The sequence below is a fragment of the Tachypleus tridentatus genome, chromosome 6, assembly GCF_004210375.1.
Source record: "Tachypleus tridentatus isolate NWPU-2018 chromosome 6, ASM421037v1, whole genome shotgun sequence".
Lineage (NCBI taxonomy): Eukaryota > Metazoa > Arthropoda > Merostomata > Xiphosura > Limulidae > Tachypleus > Tachypleus tridentatus.
Window position 1 is genome coordinate 128,189,139 of NC_134830.1, and position 20,899 is coordinate 128,210,037.

At 32.7% G+C, this 20,899-nt stretch overlaps 1 protein-coding gene across 2 annotated transcripts in view; it reads left to right on the forward strand.

The window, feature by feature from the left end:
• LOC143253629 (uncharacterized) overlaps nucleotides 1-20,899 on the forward strand; it is a 58,579-nt gene that overhangs the window by 7,038 nt on the left and 30,642 nt on the right. The window contains exon 2 of one of the 2 annotated variants that reach the window (XM_076507786.1): nucleotides 1,016-1,243. In XM_076507786.1, the coding sequence (XP_076363901.1) occupies nucleotides 1,019-1,243 (225 nt within the window). In that variant the 5' untranslated portion in view covers nucleotides 1,016-1,018. The remainder of the gene's footprint in view (nucleotides 1-1,015; nucleotides 1,244-20,899) is intronic. The other variant, XM_076507787.1, reaches the window with a different exon arrangement.

Genomic DNA, 20,899 nt, shown 5'->3' on the forward strand with positions numbered 1-20,899 from the left:
AAACCTATATGGTGAAAAAATGTGCAGACACAAGTGTTAGTTAGGCCAAGCAAATTAGATTATTAATTTTAGCTCAATTTTTCAAAATAATTGTGTAGGTGCACCATTATTATTCATTTTCGACTCATAGGACAAATTTCCTATATAAGGTTGTCCTCATTGAAGAGCATTTTAGTGTCACATGATAATAGCTTAAGCAATTAGTGTAACTTGTGATGCTTGGTGTGGCTATATTGAGAGCATGCAAGTGATGACATGAAACTGTTAACCTAGATTCCATGGCATTAATATAAAGGAAATTATCAACATCATTTTAGAGTGGAAGAACTGCATATATTTGAAAGAATCTGGTTGTTTCCCTATACTTTCTTACTTACTGTAGTTTGTTGGTGTGTATTGAAAAAAACATATGTAATCAAAAGCATCTTAGGTGTAAAAAAAAAAGGTGCAGTTAAAAAAGGATTGAACATGCAACTTAAAGGAATGAAATCAAAATTGGCAGTTAAGCTGGTAGCTGTATTTGTAACATTGATAAGAGTTTTACAGCAAATATTTATTAATTAGCTAGCTAGGCTGCATATTCTGTTTTACCCACCATTATGCCCCAAGTTGGACAAGTTTCTAGACTCACTAGAAAAGGTTCAGAGAAAGCTTGTTAGAATGATTTCCAAGGACAAATATGTTTACTTGCAGCAATAGGTAAGATCTCTAGAGTTTGTTTTTTCTTGAGAAAAGAAAAGTAAGAGATGATTTTACTAGAACTTAGAAGGAACTGATGGGATAGGGGCATCTTGATTCTTTTATGATGTATTCTGAAGAGAAAAGTAAGTTTCATAATTGACAACAAATTACCCTGCTGAAATATACTGATCTTTGTTATTGATAAGATGTATTTTTAGATCTCTATTTATAACAGCATTGAAGTTGTACTTATGTTTTAGAAGAACAATAACAAAGATATGTGCTTTCAAACCAGACAAGTTAAATTTGTATTTTTACATATATATGGAAAAAGAAAATGACTGAACTAATAAACAAAACTGCATCAGCATGTGTCACAAAAAGCCTAAAGGAAGAAAGCTGTTGTAGTCCTGAAAGTGGAATATGTTTAAAGACTACATGTGTTGATCAGAATAGTGAAAAAGAAAATCAATATGAAGATACGGTGGATTTGTTGCATCATGCTGCTGAGCGATGTCAGATGGTTGCCAGTCGTCTAAAATGGAAAGAACTGCAGAAAAAGGTAGGTTACTTGAAAGTTTTCTGTATTTGTATGTGTATCATTAATAGATTTAATCCCTTGGTCATTTTACTTAACTAATTGTATTGGGCAAGGTCTAATGGTTAGCATAATTAAATGTCATTTACCATTTATTAAAGGATTGAAATCCTTTTGTTAAACAACAACATGCTCCTTACAGACAACTATACCTAAAACTTTAAAATCATTAAAAATTCACCCAATTTGTTGATATTGCCTTACTGATATTGTTTACGTTCATCAGAAAAAGTAAAGGTCCCATCACGGAAACTTGAGTTTCCCTACTTTACAGTTACTGTAGTCTAGTTTGACTGACCTTTAGTTATATTACAACCCTTTTGCCTCTTCTCCTCTAACCAAACTTTAATCTTATTCTTCACCATAAACACAGATAAGTTACTATGCTAGTCTTTTAAATGTAAATAAGAACTTGGATGCCAAGCACTGACCCTTTAGAAACTCCACAAAATCCAAGCTTCCAATATGATTGTACTCCATTAATTTTGCTTCTTCTAATTCATCTATCCACCCACCATTCCACTTAATCATTTCACAAAATCTCCAGATGTTATTTTACTAGCAAATGTTTTGTATGACACCTTATCAATATCTTGTTAAAATCTAATAAATACATGAAATCCGTATGATAATTAACATCCCAGAAATGTCACTAAGGGGTAGTTTGGGAAATTTATTTGTCTTCACAGTCTGTAATGATGTAATGGTCTACATTGATTTAATTTGGACAATCCTCTTGGATATTGATAAATGTATTTGAATAAAGACTAGTATTGGGAGGTTTCCAGTTATGACATCTTTGTGACACATTACAAGTATCTGATCTAATTATAGAATGGATGTATGTTTAGATTTGCATTTCTGTGTTTTACGGTATTTGTATAATTTTTCTTACTTTGAGTACCTAATCTGTGTAAAACATAAAATACATGAATCAGGAGACAAAGACTGAGACTTAGATAGTGAGGGAAAATGTTGGGTTCAGGACATCAAAGTTAGTGGTAGTGAATCATCAGGGAAGGAGGGTGGAGATGAGGAGACATTAGTCTTTTTTTTTTTTTAATCTTCTTCCAAATGAAGCAACTCATACATCCCATGTGTGGACTTTGGTTACAATTTTCAGCTAGATATTCATAATTTTGACAGGCAACATTCAGGTGTGACGGAAGAGCGGGCCTAATAGTGATGATATGAAAGAAATTAACTATTAGGCTGAGGAATAATTCGTGAGCGTTTTTAAATAATTTCATTCAAGCATTACATGCAAGACTATACAATACTTCAATGCATGAACACATTACACCCAAAACATTTATTATGATACTTTATTTCATGTAATACCTAGGTATATAGTATGCATTGTTTTAAACGAAATTGCAAGAAATTATATGCGAAAAGCAGATGGTGTCGAAAATGCTCGATTTTGTCCACTTGACAGTCCATTTAATGAGCTGAAAATGAAAGCAAAAATTAAAGACATATGAAAATCAAACACACCATCTATTAGAGCAAAAAATTATCTAGCAAATGACATGAAATATTTTGCGAAAGCGTTTCATTTATGAATATATTTGTTTAACTTGAAAAAATGCTCAGGAATTATTCCTCAACCCAATATTTTGAATCTTTGTTGACCAGAAACCAACAAATATTATAGGGGCATAGTAAACAACTATATATATTCATGCTTAGGTCCTGCATTCATAGATATATGTACAATACATGTGCAGGAACTAAATGTATTTTTTGGTATACTTTTATTGATACCCTTCATAAAGAAACATGGGCTCCATGATTTTTGGAAAATTGATCCATTAATTGGAACCCTAATTTTTGGAAGATCTGTGACCACAGACAGGTTTTTTCCTCCTTCTAAGGTTTTTTACACTTTGTTGACAATGACCATCCATATAAGAATGATTAAATGTGGAAACCTGGAAGAGTGTTTGTAATGATAACTTTAAGGAAATTATTTTACCCATTCCATAAACTAGTGCTCTATGAATATCTAGTTTTATTCAAAGGTAGGCTTGTTTTAAAGCAGTATATTCCATCAAAATACCATCAGTTTGGAATAAACCTTTTTATTTTATGCTGTTATAAAACTGGAATAGTCTTAGATGCCATATACTAGTACTGACATTGACATCCACAAAAGTGACCCTCTTGGATTCTGGTGCTCTGGTGAAGAAACTAATGGCAAATTATATGGCAAAAGGACATTTATTATACACTGATAATTAGTATTCATCATCAGATTTGACTGATTTCATGCATTCACAAAAACACTTGAATGTGTAAGACTGAAAAAAAGCTGGAAATGCATGTCAAAGTTCACTGCACAAATGCAGCATTGTGTATGTGAGAAAAGAAAGTCTGGTGATGAAATGGCATGAAAAACATGATTTGACATTAATCTGTGCCTTTTGCAAAGGGGAAATGCAAGACAGTGGCAAAACAGACTATAAAACTAAGGAACTTATAACAAAACCAGATGCAGGATTGACTATTCAGAGAGTGTGAGGCTTGTTAACAAATGTGATGCATAGATTGGAGAGGTATAGTGTACAAGAAAAATACTGAAATGGTATTATAAACTATGCATATGTTTAATGTAACCATCCTCAATGCATATAATTTACACTTGGTCAAAACTGGAAATAGAATGAAACTAAGATAATTTAGTTATGATGTGGCATTTAAAATTCTTGAGAATTATAGAACACTCACTGCATCAAGCCATGGATGACACAATGTAAATCTATCTTATCTGACAGACTCCTTGCTAAAGAATGGACTAATTGTCAATTTCTGAAACACAATGATGGAATTTTGAAAAAAAGTGAAAGAAGAAAATTGTATCTACAGTCTGCAAAATAAGCAAGCTAAGATTTTGTTTGGATTGCTTCAGGAAATAGCACACCATGAATAAGTACTGAAATGTAGTGGAGTAGAAATTGTACATAGTAATGTGAAAATGTATATATACTGAAATGTGATGTAATTAAGTAGAAATTGTACAAAGTAAAGTGCAATTTTATATAGTGAAGTGAAATTGTACACAGTTGTGAAATTGAATATGGTAATGAAGTTGGAATTGCAGATAAGATAAATAATAGTGATAAGTTATTGCTAAATACAAGTAAATTGTTATCAAGAATAGAGGTCTCACATTCCTCCACCTTCTCCAATGCTTTGCATCACTGTCACTCCTACTGAGTGCCAGTGGGGGTTTCCAGTAGCTGGCAGTATGTCATATTCATGACTTTACCATGGCAAAACAAGGTAGATAAGTGATGTTTTTCTTCATTCCCCATTTCTCTGAATATTCTTTTTGAATTATAGAAGAACAATGTTTTCAGCAACGTTAATGTTTCAGTGTTTATTGGACACTTGAGGATTTCATTAAATTCCCTTTGCCACATCTTTATAAGTAAAAACAGTCTATTAATAAAAAAACAAAAAACAATAAACTGCTATACTAAACAATTCAGACAGGTTATAAAAATAACATGTTGGTAAATGGCAGTTATACAGGGTGTAAGTCCCTACCCATCCATATCTTATTATGTTATATTTAATTATGATGATGATGAGTTGAAGGCAGCTATTACTGCAGCATTTGGAACAATAACTCCTGCTATGTTGAGGAAAATGTCTCACAGAACATGGTGTTGCTAATATTATGCAGTGAGAATGAGGGACAGCACACAGATACACTGGATACATAAGATGTATGGATGGGTAGGGACTTATGGGCCACCCTGTAGAATAAGATAAAACCAGATTCAGTATGTGTAAAAAAATTAGACAATTAGTAATCACCAAAAATGTAAGAAGTTACTTAATTTTTGTTTATAATTTTACATGGAACCTCTAAACTATTTTTCCAAAAGTTCATTATTGAACAAGCATGCCACTGAAATTACAGTTAAAGAACCACTTCACGAAAACAGATTCTACATCTACAAGAAGAAATAAATATGGTAATGGGAAAAATTGAACTCGGGCAAAACATTTAAAGAAAACACCTGACTTGTCTTCATTTGAATAGTTTGTTCATTTTTATCAAGTAATAGCCAAAAAATTCATTTTAATTTATTCACCCAACAAGTCGTAATTGATGATTCTTTGAAGTATTGTTTCACATCATCTCTTACACTTTTCCTTGTCCTTCTAAACTCTCCTTATGTTTTGACCCCACCATGATCCAGCCCCTGCTTTCTTATGTAAAGGTAATTATTAGTAAGGCAAATTTCCCCTGAGTGAATCCACATAATCTTTCTTTTCTTGTATCATATGTTTAAACTAAATTATTTTTGTAAAGCATTTTTTTCAAACTCAAAAATATTTGCCTTGTATAGAAGTAATAATACTGGCCTATAAATTCCAGAGTAATTCTTAACCTCTTTAAAATAGGAGTAACAGTATTGGACCTCCTATCCCCAGACTCAAATGAGTCTCAACTATGTGATCTATGGTCTTCATTAAAAACATTTTGTTTGGTACTGCTGCTTTTTTAATCTTTCAAATTTTCTGCTTGTCACAAAAATACCTACATGATTTAGGTCAATGTCAGTGTTTCACATAGAATACTGAGGGTCAGGAATGTTACAATTATCTTCTCTCATAAAGACAAGAGTAAAATATAAAAACTTGTCTCATATTCATCAACAAAAATAGTGCCAGCCAAGGTGAAATTTTTTTAATTAATAGTTTTCCTCAGGGATAGTGCTTGGGTTCTTGTTTTTATTATTTATCTTTACTGTAAAGACATTAATAAGGGCTTAATTATTATCTTTTGTAGATGTTATTAAGCTGTTGGGCATTTATTAGCTGTAAGGTAATAGAGAATTATTTGTTTTGGCTAATAAGTTATAGGAATAGTTGGAGAATGACCTTGAATTATAGCATGTGAAAGTAATGCACAGGGTTACTGCAATTTGAAGAACTCATGCAAGTTTCATATTTATAACACATCTTGTACAATAGTGTACACCAGTTGTAAAAGGATAACAAAAGGAGCTCTTGAAATTACTTGGATGCATGCTTTCACAATCAAACATATGACAGTGAAAAGTTCAAGTTTTTTTGTTTTTCTTTCTGTTTGTTAACTAAGGGAACAGTATTTCTTTCTATCCCTTTTGAACAGGAGTACTGTAGATATATCACTTGAAAGATTAAGTTCTTATTAATGTAGAAATAAGTGTAATAAAACTGTAGAGGTGTGTTTGTAATTTATAACATCATATCAAAGTAAGGTGGAGATTGGATGATTGATGTTATGAGGTTTGTTTTTTATGCTTTTAGGGTTAACTGTTTTTCCCACATCTAGTTATAAACAATGAGTGGTAGTTGGATCTGGGTCTTTATGGGTGTTAACACCCAGATCATATCACCTTATTGAATTTGTAGCCTGCTTTCTAGTTTTGCATGCAATATTTCATTTATGTTTGATAAGTGGAATATCCCCAGTTCTTTTGGATGCTATGGCTGCAAACATTTTGAGTTTCATACCATTTATTTATTTATTTATTGTATAAATTGACAATGTTTTCTTCATTTTGCTGGCACAGTGATGTAATTGCTGGCATGAACCTCTATAATAAAAGTATTCTATTTTTACATAATTATCTTTGCTTGGTCACTTTTCTCTTTTTATTATTGGATATATCAAATAGACAAAGGTCAATCAGAGGGCATCATAGTTTTAGGATATCATCAACATAGGAAATAATTTTTTATGGTGCTACAAGCAAATGTGGCAGTGAATACAAACCCAGCAGAAGATGTCATGATATTATAACTGGTTTCATCATATTGTAAAGGATAATTCTTTGAGATATGTTGTTTTCATTACAATATTGATAAATCATTTCTCCAAAGCTTCTGTATTCACCTGTGCCAAAAAAATAATGTTGAATCACGAATCCCAAATCTCTAAAAAGTTTATGCTGTTTTTTTTAGAGAAATTGGGAATATGTAGGAAGTGTGAAATGAGAGCAATTGAAATGATCATTATTGATGCCACTGGTACCAGTAGCAGCTCATCATGACAACAGGGAAGTGTTGAGGCTGGCTTTACTCGGCTGACTGCTTCCAACAAAAACTCTTTGTTAACTTGAAAATTAACCTAATAAGGTTAAAACCTTGTTCTGCACTTTATTTTAATTGAAGTTTTAATACCCATACCAGCCTTTTTGAGAATCCATTTTTAATTTATGTTGGTTTCTTATCATGAATTGACAGAATCTCTTTGGTTCTCCCTTACCACCCATTTAATGGTACATTGTAATATTAAATTTATCATAACTACAAATAAAACACTGAATAAAACTAAAAAAATACATATGTATTGTTAATGAAGTTAGCCTACACATTCATTTCCATTATCTAATCTAATCATTTTTTTTTTGGTGAAATAGCAATCAACAGTGTTTGTTTGTTTGAATGTAAGCACAAAGCTACACAATGGGCTATCTGGGATCTGCCCACCACAGTTATTGAAACCTGGTTTTTAGTGTTGTAAATCCAGATGCATACAGCTGTGCTATAGAGGAACATCAATAGAGCCTGATTGTAACCTAATAAAGTATTAAGATGTACTTTGTAGGATGCCTCCAATGGCACAGCAGTAATCTGCAAACTTGTAATGTTAAAAACTTGATTTCGATACCTGTGGTTAGTGAAGCAAAAATAGCCTATCGTGTAGCTTGAGCTTAACAACAAACAAATAATTGTAGGAAAACATATTTGGCAAAGATCTGAGAGTAATGTATAATTTTTCACTCATGTTGTTTTGTTCTTTACAATAAACAGTGATTTCACAAACACCATCATTATTAAACTTGCAATATTGTCTCCAATTAATACCCTTTCTCTATTCATCTCTGGTATTAAAGGTTTATCTTGTGTGATGGCAGTAGTAATCCAACATGTAATCTTCTTCTGTAATCCACTTTATTACTGTAATTTTGATTTGATAAAAAGGAAGACAAATCAGTTCACACACACACACACACACACACACACACACACACACACACACACACACACACACTTATTAACTTCATAATTATTTTTCAAAAAGTAACTGGTTACTTCTATGGGATGGTGGTACATTATATTAGAAGAATTACTTACAGCTTTTCTTCCATCAATCCATTTTGACTTAGTTCTATAAAATATTTTCATATCATTGTATAATTGTGTTCTTTCAATATTTTAAGATTAAAGTTCAAAAGTAAAATATAAATTTCCAAATTTTGCTCTTATCAAAAGAACAAAAAATGTCATCTGTGATAAAAGTATCATGTATATGAATGGTAAAGTTTAATTTTTCAGTATTACAGTATTGATTAACTGCAATCAGTAAAACAAATTTATTGAAAAATTAAGGAATTGTCTTTCATTTTAAATGTGGTTTTATTGTTTTTTAATTGTTCTTTTCCCATAACTGTTTTTTTGTTTGGCAAGTTTAATATTTGGCAGTATTTTTTAAATGTTTGCTCATTTGAATATGTTAAGTAAAAACAAGTTGTGTATATTATGGCATAACATACAGATGCATTTTTTCTATTTGATAATTATTGTGTGGATAATTCATGAATTCGTCTCATTGTACATGTGTTCTTTAATAGAAATATGTCTACAATATTCAAATGCAACAGTCATTTATAATATTGTATCTTCATAGTAAAGCAAAAGCTGTCTATTTATTCAATGTATATGAAGAAAATTTGTGTGGTTCAAGGTTTCTTCTATGAAAACATCAGCATAGTATGGCTTGGTGGCTAGGGTGCTTGACTTGCAACTTGTGGTCAAAGATTTGAAACCTAACAGAAATTACTCACCCTTTCAGCCCTGGGAGGCATTATAAAGTGCTGATCAAAATATATCTCAAGGGTTGGTGGTGGTTATTACCAGCTGGTTACCATTTTAATGGTCAGTTTTACAAAGTTAGGCATGACAACAGACAGTCTTTGTTGCTTTGCCATAAACATAAAAAATTATTGAGAAATAACTGAACTACACTGTAGGATACAACATGCATTCCAGCCCATGTACCTACACTTCTTAACACAAGAAATACTAAAAGTAGATTGTAGTACTTAAACACAAAATGTAAAACCAACTGGTTCTGTCATCACTTTCTGTCATTAAAAAAAAAAAAAAAAAATCAAGGTTTTGAACACAAAATCTATAAATAATCAAATACATTTAATGAAATTATAGAAATGTTTTTCCTCAATTGCATTCTTCAAAATTATTATTTGTAACAGTATGTATGTAACAATTCTATTAAAATCTTTGTCACATATAAGTAAATTTTTTTTATGTCACTTGAGAGTTTCATTGCTGATAGCCCTCACCTAGCTTTGTGAAGACTGAGAGGAAAAAAACAACAGACTAAATGTGTTGATAGTAGTATTTATGTTTAATACACAAGAGAGGCTAGTGTTATGAAAGGTAGTTGATGATCTGAGTATTGTGTAGAATGTATAGCCTAACAGAAAGTTAATGCTGCTTTGTCTCAAAACTAATAAAGTGAAACTGCCTATACACTGATGATACTTCTTTCTCAGAAGAAGTGCTTTTTTTATTCTGTTCTTGTTTTCTCATTTAATATATTTCTGATGTGATTGTATAATACAGCCTGTACAGTTTTATTTCATGTAATTTCTTGTTATTCCACTTATTTGTATAACTAAATTTAAATCCTACCAACTCTATTTTATAATCATTTTCTGCTTAGTGATATTATCAATTAAATTTCTTTCATTATCATCTTGGTTTTGATCTTTTTCCATTTCACTTATTTTGAAGTTATAAACACAAAAGGTTTCAACGTCACTTGACCATTTAGTTAATGAAATAAAGCATACATTCTCTAATTTTCTGTCAAAGCTATGAATCCACACAAGTTACATTTTTACACAATGAAATATTGTACCCTCATGATGTATCTTTTACTTAATAACTGCTGTATGAATGATATTAAATAATTAACTAGAAATAGTTTATAAATGTAATTTTGTATTTTTTGTGTTATCAAAATTTTAATTTATGAAAAGCTTCAAATAAGATGGATAGAGAAATTAATGAGGTGCTAACTGATTAGAAACTTCAACACACATCTAACTTTAGTAAACTTTTCTAGCTTTTAGAATGACTGCTATCACCATAAAGTACACCCTGTATATTTTTGATACAATATTATGAAACTTTATAAACAAACAGCTGGAAAAATGCTCAAAAGGTTTCCCTGATCCTCGTCCAGTAAAGTGTTGTTAAAGGTTGTAGGTGACATGAGATAATGAGGTGTAAACTTAACTTCTTCCTTTTTTCATGATGTAAGCATCTGCATTTTACAACCATGCATCTGGTCTTTAGAAAAATTTAAAAAATAATAAAGCTACAAAAGTTTATTTATACTTTAGTACAACATGGTCCTTATCTACATTACACATGAATCTGTACTACAAACCATATTTAATAAACATCTTCATTCATGATTCCTAAGATAGTCATCTGTATTCTTAAGAAGCAGTCCATATTGAGTTTGATGTTATCTGGCATTAAGCAGCCTTAAATTGGAAGCTAGAGTAGGTATTGATTAGTGAGAGGTACTTAATTCTATCATTTATTATTATCATGTATACTACAATTATCTGTAGCTCACTCAAAAGAATGTTTTTTGGAAGATATTGTTACTAAACATACGTCAAGATTATAGCCTTTGTACATATACTTATAGGTACTCTAAACTTGTATGTAATGCTGAATTTTGAATGGTTTGTAGTTTAAAGATATTTTATATTGCAGCATTAAGTTAGGTTGGACAAGCATACTCAGTTACTAATCTGATTTTAAAAAAAAGAATCTTTACTGCAAAACTTCTTAGTATTAGTATCATTGATGTGTTTAAACAATATTTCATCTCATTTTCGTGAACCCAAGAAAGTTAGGTAGTTTGACAAATAAATAATTTAGTGTTAAAATAAATGATTTGATTATAATACTTATATTAAATCAAATTCTGGTATGTAGTGACTTAAATGTAATTTATAATAACTACGGTTCAACAACTTATTCTAGTTCAACTGAAATGATTGCTGGGGGTCAGGGGTTGGAATCCCTGTCGCACCATAAATGCTCATCCTTTCAGCCATGGGCATTATAATGTTATGGTCAGTCCCACTATTTGTTGGTAAAAGAGTTGGTGGTTGTTGGTGATGACTAAATGCCATCCCTCTAGTCTTTCACTGCTACGTTAAGGACAACTAATGCAGGTAGTTCTCGTGTAGCTTTGAGCAAAAATGGAAACAAACCAAACCATGCACTCCTTTAAAGTTTTCTTCCATTTCCCCACGTAGCACTTCAGAGCTCCTACAATCATTGTTTCTGGTTGTGGTATGCTTTTTGCTATATTTTGAAGACCTTTTCTATATTTTTTTTATACTGTTGCTTCAAACATCCTTGCTCTCATACATATGTTGATACTATATTTATCATTTCAGCCTTAAGTACTGTTTCCACAGGGGTAGAAATATTCTAAATTTTCAGCAGGACACATGTCCTGCTGGACAGTGAAACTTGCAGGACATTTGAAATTTTAGGAGGACACCTCAAAATTGTCACCGGACATTACTGAAAACAAGAAATCAAGTAGAGACAATTATTATATAAAACAATCATTTTATTTATAGCACTGAAACATTATTTCAAAGCAAGTGGCAACAAGCCTTGTATCCATTAAAAATGACGCATTAATCAAACTGGTAGAGTTAGTCATCCAGCACTAAGACATCAGCTGATGTAGACTCAGTATCTCTATTGTCTCTTCGTGTGTGAGTTCCATGTGGACTCACAAATTGTCTGATTTTTTTATTGTCCTTTCACCAGGATTCTACAGAGTTGCACAGTAATTCTGTGCTTGCAAGATCACAGGTCTTGTCATCAAGTCATTAAGAGAATCATTTATTAGTTTAGACCACCAGTCATCCTTAATAACTGCCATCTGGGAAAATCTATGTTCTGGTTCAGCAGATGGCACGGAAATCACCTGCAAGAGGCATACCAAGACCAACACTGTTGATCCAAGGAAAGGTTTACCGTCCTCAACAGTAATTTAACTTAACATGTGAGCCCACAATCCACTTGCACTACTAGTCAGGGACTCATCTGATTTGGCAAGTCTTGTGGCTTTGAGCAGTGTCTCATGTAACTCAGCTTGACAAATATTGGCTGCAGTGTTGAAACCTTTAGCTTCTAGCAGAGCACCAAAGTGGTCCAATAGTGTCTGGAGTTCATTATGGCCATAAGATGACAATGCTTCCTTGCTTGTAGGCCAGTTGCTTGGTTCAAAAATTTGAAAGGCACCAATAAAATCTTTACCAAATTCTTCAAATCTCTCATTCAGATATGTGACAATTTTGCCTTTAAAGATGGTAGTTTCTTCAACCATGGATTGAGTAACTGTCTCTTTTGTGGCACTTTTTGAGCCTCTGGTCCTTGTCTGACCACTAACAGCAATCACCTTTCCTCTAAGTAACCACTTGCCAGTTTGTTCACATATTGTGAGCTCTTTAAAAAATTTTCTGGGATCTCTCAACATGATTCAGATTGCCCAGTTTCTCTTTGCAAACAGCGAGTTTGTCAGAAACAATGTTCACAGTAGCAGAATTGTCTTGCATTTTGAGACTAAGAGATGTCAAAACAGGCAGAACTGCTAAGGGTATGTCCATGTAAAGGATGAATTTAAGGCTTGTCAAAGTACTGTATAATCCTGCAGCTTTCTGTTCACATTCCCCTTTGTCATGCAGCTTTACTTGATACAAATGCTCTGCTAAAGCTGGCCAGTTATGAGAAACTGACTCCAGAGCACCCTCTTTGTAGGCCATCCACCGGGTTCCTGTCCCTTTTGTTGGCTTTCTAATAACAATGTTGTTGGCTTTACCAGCTTCTTTGAGGCCAGTCCAGTTCTGTGGCAAATTGTCATAAAACTTCCATAGGTTTTCTAAAAAGGTTTGGATACTATCAAGGTAAGGGGTGTCCTTGATGGTCTTCTTAATTGCAAGTTCTAATCTGTGACTAACACAGTGGATCCCTATCAAATAAGATTTTTGCACCTTCAATCTGTTGACAAGGCCTTTATTTGTGCCAAAATTGACAGCTGCCTCATCAGCTGTCAGGCATACAATTGATTCAAGCCAGTCGGGAAACTTGCCATATATGGACAATGCTACAAGTACAAAACATTAGTACCCAATATTAGTTACTTTTCTGGAAAAAAAAATAAAAAAATGTAAATTTGTACTTTGGAAAATTCAATTGCTCTATTATCTATTAACTAGTTGTGCTAGGTTAAGCTCCAATTCTTCTTGGTTTAAATCAATTGAAAAATGCTTGTGTTTTCACTGATTTATATTAATAATGGAATGATTATGTAAACCTGAATTAAAACACAAATGTACATAAAATATTGTCCATTTTAATTTTTCTTAATTAGGAATTCAGGATAAATCCAGAAAATTCTCATCCCAGGTAATTAAGAAACCTTTACATGAACTAAGTGCCTGTAGCAAGTGTTCAGAATCAGCCTTCTCAACTGACTGCAGACACAGGTAGTGGGTTACTGAGTAACAGTCACTGTCCAAGTATCTTACATAGACTATCTCCTGCTCAATGTTGGCAGTGTTTGTTGAGCCGTCAGTCATAATGCCTAAGAGTAATGAGGTGTGCAAACGAGATCTGACATTAATTCTAATTGTTTCTGCAATATACTTCGTACAGATAACTGCTTGTTTGTCATTGGCATAATGTTCTGTTAAGTTCATACCAAAGTTGTGCTCCTGCAGCAACAGAAGCTCTTGAAAATCGCTGAATGGTTTGGTATTCAAAGCCATATAAAGGACAGTCCTGAACAGCACAAGCAAACGATCTTTCTCAGTCTGGTTAAGTTTATTCAATTCTTTCATCATGGGAGTTAAATCAGGTGTTTCTTTTGCTGTCTTAGCTTGACAACTTAGACTGTGGGCGCGACTGTTTTCATGCTCCTTAACAGCACTTGCTCTCAGGTTGGAAGATCCTGTTATGAAGGTGTTCTTCTGCCTTTCAGTTTCACTAGTTTGGTCATATTCCTGACAAATTGAGCAAAACATCAGTCCGGTAGCGTTATTATACTTCAGCCATGGTCGGCCTCTATTCCATTCATCCTGGAAACGAAGAGAAGGCTTAGCGCCAGTGCTAGCAGTGACAGTTTTTGCTTTAACACTTGGGCTTGGGTCAACAAACTTGTTTTTTTTTGTTTTTTTTACTCGGGGTTCCATTATATTGTCTTCTGATTCATTAGTCTTGCTCGTGAAGCCAAACTGAAATAGATCGTGAGACTTTCCCGTTTTTTTTTTTTTGGTTTTTCATGAATGTTTGGCAGTCACGTGACTATCCGGGACGGCACGGATAAGGCGACCAAAAAAGCGCATTTTATGAGCGTTCACGACCGTTTTTTTTTAAATTTTTTTTTTAAATTTGCTTTTTTTTGTCTTAAATTAAATCTTAAACTTTGCAATTTATTTTCTACTCATTATGGAATATACTTTTAAGCAAAATCTTTGGGCTGTGCATACACAGCTTTTGCCTCACTTATTTTTGAGGGGACGATGTATTTGTGTCCGATATGTTATAAATATGGCCACCGGTCACGATGTCCGGTGATAGATGGGAAGGTGCCGCTCAAACTTGATTTTTTAACGGGCGTGTCCGATTTTAAATAGAAAATTTCGAACCCTGTTCCACATCCATCAGTTCATATTTATTCTCTTGATCTCCATTACTTTTCTTTCAGAATTCCATTTAAAATTGCATACCTACTCTATTTCTTCTTGTGCTATTATCATTATAAAAGAGTTCATAATCATCACCTAGTAATCTTGAACCTTTCCCTTTCATTGTTTCCTGTACATATAATGCGCTTTTTTCTTTTCTTTTTTTTTTGCACCATTATGTCTATTAACTCGTTTCCTTTTTGTGTAAGACTTCCACGTTGTGTGTGCCCATTCTGACAGTTCCTTCTTAATTTCACTGTTATCTACACTAAACTATATTGCAACAGTCACTGGTTGAGCTTGTACCCCTTGTCCCTTTCTGTCAATAGGAATCAGCATGTAAAATGGAATAAGTGTGACAACAATTTAGGGATGCAATCATATGTACCAGATTTACTGTTTCAGTTTCAAAATCAATCTACATATTATGTTGTGAATAATAATTGTTTTAGACAGTGGATATAATGTTTTAATGCAAAAAAAGTTGTATAGAATCATATGTAAACATTCCTCTACAATGTTTGATAATATATTGAAAGTAAAATAAACTGTAATATTTCATAATAAATGACTTATTGACTAAAACATGCGTTTACACTGGTAACTTGATAAACAAAAATGCTGTTAGTCATAATACTGTCGAATCTTATTTGTATGTGTGTATGGTTGAGGCAGACTTTAATGGAAATCATTAAATATGTTCAAATGCTGAAGGTTAAATTTGTATGGTTAGATATACACAGCAACATATGTACATTTAAGTGAAGATTATGATTTTAGGTGTAGACTGTAGTAAGGAAATTCTTTATTAAAATTTGTTTGCAACTTTACAATTTTAAAATTAAAATGTATAATTTATTTATTATACTTATATTATATTTATTATTAACCAGGTTTGGATACCCTTTGTGCTTAATTTCAAACAAAACGGTTATGATTTTAGTGCTGATAACATTTAACTATTGTACTCAGCTATTTGGTTTCATGTTGGTCTGTTTCTCTGTATAGGTTTTTTTTTTAATTATTCTGCACTAGGTGCATATGTGTTGAACATATAGTACAAACAACATATCAGAAACCATAAATAAAGTTAACAAATATACTCTTACTAGACAAACCTAAGCAGGAAATGATTAATTGTATTGACATAAGCTTCCTGTAAGGGTGGATTCCTTCCTTTATTTGTATCTAAGTTTGAATTTTTCAACCATAATTGTAAATTGTTGTTGTCTTTCTTTAAATGTACATATATATATATATATATATATATATATCGTTTACTAAGATTGTATGTTTCATTTTCGTTATGTTAATTATTGCATTTCTCCACAAATCTTCTGATGAACAGTAGTTTTAAAATCTCTTCCCTGATATTGCTGTATTTAAGAAGTAAGTTGCCATGTTTAGAGCTGTATACAGTATGTTTTCTAAGTCACAATTCAGTCATTTACGTGTGCTAAATATGGTGATATGTCATAAAATCCAGGTTTTGATACTTTTAGTGGCATAGCACAAATAGCTTATTGTATAGGTTTATGGTTAATGACATAGAAAAACAAAAACAAACTTTCTAAAGTGGAAGAAACAAAAGTAACATATAGTACTAATTTTTAGGGCATTATTGTTTTAAACTGGAAGTATTGGCAAGATTCTCATTCAACATTATATAACTTGCTCACATAAAATGTTTTTAAAATATGAATATCCTTTATATCTCATTGGGCTTTGCATCACGATCGGTCCAGCATTAATACATTTTTACCATTGTAAAATATATAAAATGTTAGTCATCTCCAACAAGGTTTCTTCCGATTGATATATAATTAGATATACATATATCTCTTTTTTACAACTTTAATTTTACTCTGGTATGATGTCAGCCACATGAATCTTCTTTCTACATTTTTTGTAAGTAATATGATACTCCTCTCTCTTCTGAAACCTGTGTTGACAACATACATATATAAAGTGTCAGCCATATTCAACAAGTTTTCTTCCTACTTATTTCTACTTCTTTATCCCTTTTTCTCTATGCACTCTTAGCCCATCAAGTATATATGTTTTAAACTCTTTAACAGCAGATACAATTTACTTAGAATCGTTTTTAATTATAACGTGACAGTCAGTGCCATTATTCATTGGTAAAAGAGTAGCCAAAGAGTTGGTGGTGGTTGGTGATGACAGGGTTTTCTATTCTACACTGAGTGTTGAACATAGTGCAAACAACATATGAAAAACCAAGAAATAAATTAACAAATATGCTCGAATTAGTTAAAAGCTATTAATCACTAGTTATGTTAACTTTAATTTACATTTCTCATGACTGCCACATATACCAAACATCTTTTTATGTTCATCAATTCATCATAATGCTCTTACCATCTCTTCTTAAATCTGCAGACTTGAAATGCTAAAAACAGGGTTTCAATACCTATGGTGGACAAAGAACAGATAACTCTTTGTGTACTAATACAGTTTTTACTATTATGAAATATATAATGCATAAGCCGTCTATAACAACTGAGTTAACTTTAGAACATTGGGATAAGTCCATTTAATAGAAGAAGGTTCAAAATATTTATAATGAATTAAATGACTTTTTGAGAATAAAGAAAGTGGACATGATGTAAAATACAAGTAAACAGTTTTTGTTTATTCACATAAACAGCGTGTGAATATCATGCAAACAGCTTTGCAGACAAGGGACCATGATATTCACTGGACAGCAGTTTAGATTTAATGCTTTCTGATATGGCCATTTACTCTAGTTTTTAATCCTAAATTAGGGATGGCTAATGCAGATAGCCCTGGTGTAGCTTTGTGCAAAATTCAAAACAAACAAACAAAATAAATAGTAACTAAAAACAGTTATTAAAAAGAGACTACATTTGTTTTATGACATCATTTTCAGGAGTAATGGTAAATAGTGTTGTTGTTTTTTTCTTGTATAGTTTTTTTTTCCCCTTCCCTCTGCTGTCTCACCCTGTGTCAAGAAGCATCAGTTTATTTTATGAAATTAAGTTTCTTATGATGTGTGGCGTAACGAATTGTGGATCCAAGATTCCATGGTTTGTACCCTGTTACTACAAAAAATATTATTTTTTTTAAATCTCGTTTTGAAATTTAGGTGTGTGGGTGCATTATATAATGTTCAAATCTGCAGTAAGGATTAGCTGCCTTCCCTTTATCATTTGAAAATTAAGATGAATAGTGTAGGTAAACCTTGAGCAGCTTTGTGCAAAAATAACAATAAAATACATAATGAGTACGATAAATAAATACTTGTATGTGCTGTGACGTAGATATGTCACGCATACTTCACTGCAGGACTAGGCTAGTTAGTTGTATCACTTTTCTTGAGTAGGTTAATCTACATCCTTGACATTTTCTCAAGGTAAACAAGTATTCAGTGAAGGATGGAGTGTTCATATAGTTTTTGGAGGCCATTAGCTGCCCAGGTATTTATAAATGTTAGTGGGGATTCCCCTACCTACGAACACTAGCTCTCGTATGAAGCACAGAAAAGGAAGAGTGTTCTTCTTAAATGAAAAAATAAGTAATTAGGAAGGTTATAATATTTTAATAGTGAAAAATAAAGTGAAAAAACACAAACTGAGAGGATACAAAGAAGGTAATAAGTCGATATTATTTAATTTATGTATGATATTAGATTAAGAATGGGAGTGGCTGGGTAATAAAACAGAAAACATACATGTACCCTATGAATCTCTCCAAAGCCAGAAAGAATCAAGTATAGCTATCCTGATGTCATATTACATGAACTAATATCTACCAAGAGAATAACACAAGTTTTTAGGTAGTGTAGATGCTTAGTTAACTAATGTACATTTCAGTGTTGAGAAGAACCACTCAGTAATAAATTTTTCGTAGAAATCGCATATGCATGCAATCATTCAGTTTTTGCTGTAATCAAAGCATTGAGCATCATTATTTCACATTTAAATGGTATGAAAACTAAAATGTTTTCAGAATTCGTTTGTATTCATGGTACCTCAATTTATCACTATTTAACAGCTTTCTAAGACTAATACTAGTTCATCATGCTTGTGCTGCGATAAAAGTTTAACCTAAGTCCTTTGGACTGAACCAAAAGCTGTGGGCGAGAGAACCTATTAGACTACATCGTAAGTCCATAGTCATTTCCTCTCAATGATGTCGAGAAACCCACTTGTTGAGAAATATATATGCAAAAACGGCTCGTTTGGGTTGAGAAAATATTTTACATAGAAGAGCGAACAACGTTTCGACCTTCTTCGGTCATCGTCAGGTTCACAAAGAAAGAGGTAACTGACCGGAAGCTGACCACATGTTTGAAAGGGGTTGTGTAACTGAGTGTAGGAATGTAGAGGGCGGTATTAGATGTTTGAATATACAATTTTATTTTATTTTATTATATTAATATAGGTATAAAGGCGTTCCTTTATATTGGTTTATAAGTTGTTGTATAAGTAAGGCTTCTTTAATTTTGCGTTTGTTTATGTTTGTTTCTTTATTTAGTATTTGAGTGTTTTCTATGGTTATGTTCTGTTTATTTGACTTGCAGTGTTCGAAAACGTGTGAAGGTGACTGTTTATGTTCACAACCCCTTTCAAACATGTGGTCAGCTTCCGGTCAGTTACCTCTTTCTTTGTGAACCTGACGATGACCGAAGAAGGTCGAAACGTTGTTCGCTCTTCTATGTAAAATATTTTCTCAACCCAAACGAGCCGTTTTTGCATATATATTAGTCATTTCCTCTGATTTAAAAGTTGTTTGCTCCGAATAAAATTGTGTAAAAATTCTCTAAATTTAATTTATTTTAAACTTGAGAATATTAACGTTCGAATCCTCGTCACACCAAAGATGATCGCCCTTTCAGCCGTATGGCTATTCTTTGGTAAAAGAGTTAGCGGTGGGTGATAATGACAAGCTGCCTTCCCCAGTCTAACTGCTAATTTAGGGATGGCTAGTGCGGATAATCCTCGTGTAGTGCGAAATTCAAAAACAAATAAAAACTGGTAAACAATGCAAACAATAATTTGACTAAGGTCTAAAATATTTCAGTCATATTATTTTATATATTTCAATATTCCCAACAACTGTCATTACTCCTGTTAGCTAATATTTCTTTTCATTTTTTTAAATAGATGTTCCTATCTATCCATTAAGAGAAGCTCAAGAGATACTATTAATTGATAAATACATAAGTTTATCTTTTTACCTAGCGGTTACTGTGTTGGAATAAGGATCATAGGGTCCAAGGCTCGATTCATGATGTCAATGAAGACGCTCCACTCTGAACGTGTTATAAAATCGATATTCAGTTCCGTTTTTTCGCTCAAAGTATGTTTGTTTTGAATTTCGCGCAAAGCTACTCGAAGGCTATCTGCGCTAGCCGTCCCTAATTTAGCAGTGTAAGACTAGAGGGAATGCAGCTAGTCATCACCACCCAGCGCTAACTCGAACTACTCTTTTACCAACGAATAGTGGGATTGATCGTAACTTTATAACGCCCCCAGGGCTGAAAGGGCAAGCATGTTTGGTGCGACTGGGATTTGAACCCGCGACCCTCGGATTACGAGTCGAACGCCTTAACACGCTTGGCCATGCCGGACCTTGGCTCAAAGAGCCGAACAAAGCATTGACGACAGTGGTGCTGTTTCACCTGGTCAGTAATTTAAATTTAATAATCTCTGACCTGGCCATTTAGTCCACACGTGCATAATATACTGATCAAATTAAAAATCCAATTCCAGTGTTTCAAAAGCTTTAAAAAATCATAACAACGAATCTA